This window comes from Corvus brachyrhynchos, unplaced genomic scaffold (assembly GCF_000691975.1).
Source record: "Corvus brachyrhynchos isolate BGI_N302 unplaced genomic scaffold, ASM69197v1 scaffold26, whole genome shotgun sequence".
Taxonomy (NCBI): domain Eukaryota; kingdom Metazoa; phylum Chordata; class Aves; order Passeriformes; family Corvidae; genus Corvus; species Corvus brachyrhynchos.
The window spans coordinates 10,622,817-10,627,697 of record NW_008239324.1 but is presented as its reverse complement, the minus strand read 5'-3'; the positions used below and the strand labels follow the sequence as shown (position 1 = coordinate 10,627,697).

Below are 4,881 nucleotides of genomic sequence, written 5' to 3'. Positions count from 1 at the left end.
TTGGAAGTTGAAGTTCCACATTGATACTGATGGAGACTTTAGCTGAAAGTTAAGTTGATCCTAATTGAAATTTAACTCTAGGTAGAATTCTAGTTTTGACTGGAATGTTGTCAGATATTGACCTTGTTGAACGGAAGTGTAAATCTAACCTGGACTTAAGGTGAAACAGCTCCTTGGAGACAATTAGGAGTATCAACTTGAAATGGATTTAGCAGTAATTTCAGTGGAAAAACCATGGGAAAATGATGGTAATAAGAAGAAAGATCTATCTAAAAAAAAGGAAGTTATTGGAGTAAGATTATTGGACTGGTGTTTGCTGTGGGATTTTTTGCATATGTGTGAGCATATATATGACACACAAAGTTTCTACAAAACAAAGTAAACAAAGCCACATTACTACAAATAATCCCTTGAACGGAAGTAAATGGCCAACTTTTTTTTAAAAATTGCCATTATATTGATTATAGGACTTAATGGTTTCCTGATATACTTCAAAATGTGATACTTTCTTTCTGTTTTCAGAGGCACTTTAAGCTACTATAAATCTTAACTCAGTATTTACAAAGATGTCTGAAATAGTGTGATTTCTCAACTGTATTGATTTTTCTTTTTTGTAAGTGGGAATGTTTCTTGCATTTAGATTAACACTGTACTTTCTACCTGAAGTTGAGTAAAGCTACTATGACTGGACTTTCATTGCATATAAATGATCATTGCATTGGTTTTCTCTGCCTGTTTAAAAGAATTGGGTGTGCATGGGGGAAAAGTGAATTCTTTTTATCTTCTACTTTGAAGTTTTACTAAGTAGATGAAGATCTAATTATGTTTGATATACATCCTCCCCAGATCTCAAAGCTTTTGAAAGAAGACTTACTGAATACATTGCATGTTTGCAACCAGCTACAGGACGTTGGAGAAGTAAGTTTGATGTTCCAAGCAATAAATAGGATTCTGTCTTTCAAGCTTGTTAGATTTACCAGTGTGTATCTTCTATTTAGGTTTGCCAAAGAAAAATCTGTATTTAGACTTGCTTTAAAATTTGTGGCACACATTCCAACACTCTGCAACAAGTTAATACAGGATAATAAACTAATACTTTAGCCAGAGTTAGAAAAATGAGGTTAAGATTGAATTGGCTCAAAGCTGAATTATTCTGGAAATAGCTGAAACAATAAGTTGTTGTGCTTGTTGCTGTTTTATTCTGGTTTTTATTTTGTTGAAGTTTTTTTTCTTCAAGGCTGAGACTTTCCAGACAGTTGTTACAGTTATTTAAACTAAATATGATCAGGTGAGATAGTCCCTGTAAAACTGAAGGTGAAAAAGTTACAGCAGTGTGCCATAAAGGCAGCTGTTGTGACAGGAAAGTTTGAAGGAGAGGGAAAGGCAGAAAATACCACAGAAATGTTGCCAGCTTTGGGATTAGTACCCTGTGGTAGAAACACACAACTTTGTTTTGTTTTGAGACTTTGCTGGTTTTTACCCACTCAAAGAATACAGACTTCTTTAGAACACATAAAATAGTATCTTTTCTCCTGAGAGGTCAATTTTGAATGAAGAAACTGAAGGAATGACTACTTAAAAAGCAAAACCACCACCTCAAACCCCTTTCTTTCTGAGCAATCAGGGTGCAAGCAAATATTTATTTGTAGTTCTGCTAAATTTGCACATGCCTGCTTTAGGAGTGCATTTGGCTTCCAAAATTGCTATTTTCTGTCAGTTATAATTTAAAAAAAATACTGGAAACTTTTAAGCATATTTAAATGAGGTTTGCATAACCTGTGTTGTATTCAGTGACTCATGTTTTTTCCCAAACTGCTTGTTTTGTAATTCACATAAAAGAGGAACTTTCTATTTTAATTAGAATGGGGTGTGTAGCCAGTGTTAACTTTTTGTCCTGTTATCCTGAAAAGAAAGTATTTATATGATGTAGAGAAGAAGCTTTATGCTTTTGTTAGATCGTTTTCAACTTTCTTTTGAAAAGATAACTTTGGTTTCTTCAAAGGACTAGGATGTTTTTACTTGACAGAATTTAGATTTTCATATGTACTTGTTCTGTCCAGGAAGCTTGTACAGAATCCTTAGGGTTTCCCATATTAGAAGTTTCTTTGCATATTTTCATTTCTGCTTTCCACTTAGAAGCTTTTCCTCCTTCAGAAGTGAGAAAAGAAATATATATTTGAGTTGCTGCTGAAAAATAAATGCGTTTAAATATGAGTGAGGTATACTGTTTGTGACTCTCATTCTTTTCTTCATCAGTGATTTTGATAGTGGTATCAGTCTGCACAGCAACTGGGGCTTGGAACTGGTTAATAGACCCAGAGACACAAAAGGTAAGGTCAGGCTAATGCCAAATGTGGTGTGTTCCATAGCTTGGTGCTGCAGTCAAGTGGTATATTGAAAACTGAAAGGCTAAACATGGTTCTCACATGAAACTGGGAGATGATTTTTAGTAAAGCTCTCAAGCTGTCTGGAATTGTTGTGGAATGTGTCCTGGGATAAAGTCTGCCAAAATACTGTACCCTGAATGCTTATCTAAAGAATTGTTCACAAGTACTTGGAAATGGCTAGGAGCAGTATTTTATTTTTAGTTAAGCGACCTAGGCGGTGACTTTCTGTGTGTTTTAGAAAGTATGCAGTGGGACTAATCTGATTTCTTTCCTAGGTATCATTTTTCACATCACTTTGGAATCACCCATTTTTCACAATTAGCTGTATTACCCTAATAGGCTTGTTCTTTGCTGGAATACATAAAAGAGTGGTGGCACCATCAATGTATCCTTTGATAATGTTTGTCAGGTTACAGGTGTAGTTACTGCAGTTGTTGAAGCCTATGCCAATATTGCTTTTTAATTGTTGCTTACTGTGTGTTCAAGTGTTAGCTGCTTTCCTTGACACAATCCACACAGTATAGCAGCCCGATGTCGAACTGTTCTGGCAGAATATAATATGTCCTGTGATGATGTAAGTGTTAGTGCTTCATTGCCTAAACCTTGTTTGTAAAAAAAAAAAAAAAAAAAGGAAATAATTCAAAAAGACACACAGTTTGTTTTTCTGAACAGCACTTGTATATACCTCAGCAAATTCTGTGTCTGTAAAACTGGAATGTGGAATACTTAGTACTGTTTTGTGTGTTGTTTTGCACTGTCCATAACATTGAAGTGTAATTGTTTGGTTCAACTTTCAGGGTTTAAACTTTATTTATTTTGTTTTCTGTCTTGCAGACTGGAAAATTAATTTTGAAACCTAGGCCTCATGTTCAATAAGGGCTGTCTTCCTTCATTTTTTTCCACTGCCATGGAAACCAAAAATGACCTTTTTTTAAGGTAGTATGACAGCAAAAAATCAAATGGGACTGGTTGTCACTGCCTGGGAGTAAAAGTCTTAACACAGTTGACAGTGAAAGTGTGCAATATTACTTTCTTGAATATTTATCCAAATTCTTTGTTATCATATTATCAGTGCTTTTGCTACTTCTGATTACCTCTTTTTCAGTATTTGTGTCACTTTTTTACTTCAGCTAGAACAGAACATACAGGTGAAGTATGTTAATTGGCAATGAAGTTGAACTTGAAAATGAAACCTCATTTGTGTTATGTGTCTTTGTAAGCTATTGTAAATAGCAGATTGATGCCAATGTTCAGGAAAAAAGTAATACCTGGTCTGTGGATTTTCTTGTTCTCATGAAGAGTATTGAAAGGAATGTTTGCCATTCTCCTGATGTTTTATTAGCACACTTCCTCATTACAGCTGTCCTTGTCTCCTGGTCACTCTTTTTGGAACTGGTTTAAAGGCTCGCAGGAAGACTGACTGTTTGTGCTGGAGAAAACTGGTCTTACTGTCTAAGAACTTCGCAAATATATCAAGGATCACATTTGTCAAGTTGTGTATATAGTGCACCAGCCACTTTCCTTGTGGTCATACGTAGTTCCTCGTTTGATCTGGTTCAAAACACTTAATTTTAAGATTTTAATTTTTTTAAAATTGTCTTAAATATGCTTGTATCTTCCCAGTTGTAAGGTTGTACTGTATCTAAAGTCCACCCAACCAGTCTGAGTGGATTTTTATGCTGTGATAGTCAGAATATGAAACTAGTATTGCAAATGTATAACTTCAGATTTGGGGAAGAAAATCTAGAGTGCCACAATAAAATAACAAAATTTGTTATTCAGAGTGTTAACAACAAGGTGTGGATGATATATGCATAAAGTGTAACTTTTGAATAGCTAAAACTGTCAAGTTTTAAGAGTTTAAGTTGTTCAAGGTGCCTTTTTAAATGTTTTGGACTCTTTAAATTGACTCTAACTGCAAAGCTCTTGCAACTTCAGTAACCCCTACTACAGGGTAGACTGGCTTTTAAAGGCAGCCTATTGATGTAACTTTGTCGGTTGAAACTTCAAGAATTGTCTTCTGGATTTTTTTTCCAGTAAGTCTTCTGCCCATCCATTATTTTTAACTGCTGTATATTTTGTAGGTAAATGTGTATAAAATAAAATCTTTGTATAAACAGGTGTTATCTTCTTTTGTACTGTGCAAATACAGATCTCCACTGAACACAGAAGAACTTCAGAAAATACATAGCTGCACTCTGTAACTTTCATACCGGACCAACATTTCCTGTATTTGATGTGGTTCTTAAAATCTAAGATACTGACACCAGAGAGGAAACCCCTTCCAGGTTTCCATCCTCCAGGTCAATCCCGCCTCTGTAAGTGCCCTTAGAGGAAATTGTTTCTATTGATAATTATCTTGTTTGAGTTGTTGACCTGGGGAAACACGCGCAGTAGGCGCGGTGTCCTCGCTCGGGTGGGATGCGAGGGTCGGAGCGCGGTTCGTCCGGCGGTGCGGCCGGGCTGCGGCAGGGCGGGGTGTGCGGAGCGGGGC

General features: G+C 36.0%; 2 protein-coding genes across 2 annotated transcripts in view; both read left to right on the top strand.

The window, feature by feature from the left end:
* Positions 1–830: 830 nt before the first annotated feature.
* Positions 831–4,508, top strand: CNEP1R1 (CTD nuclear envelope phosphatase 1 regulatory subunit 1; the record flags this gene model as incomplete). Its single annotated transcript, XM_017740828.1, is given in 6 exon segments — positions 831–918; positions 2,257–2,330; positions 2,663–2,772; positions 2,907–2,961; positions 3,748–3,804; positions 3,806–4,508. Coding segments are annotated over 6 exon segments (471 nt in total), but the record flags the coding sequence as incomplete, so codon positions are not given.
* The window catches only part of HEATR3 (HEAT repeat containing 3), a 24,429-nt gene continuing 22,781 nt past the window's right edge, over positions 3,234–4,881 (top strand). The window contains exons 1-2 of the mRNA XM_017740850.1: positions 3,234–3,323; positions 4,540–4,705. The gene's annotated coding sequence lies outside the window, so the exon portion shown is untranslated. The remainder of the gene's footprint in view (positions 3,324–4,539; positions 4,706–4,881) is intronic.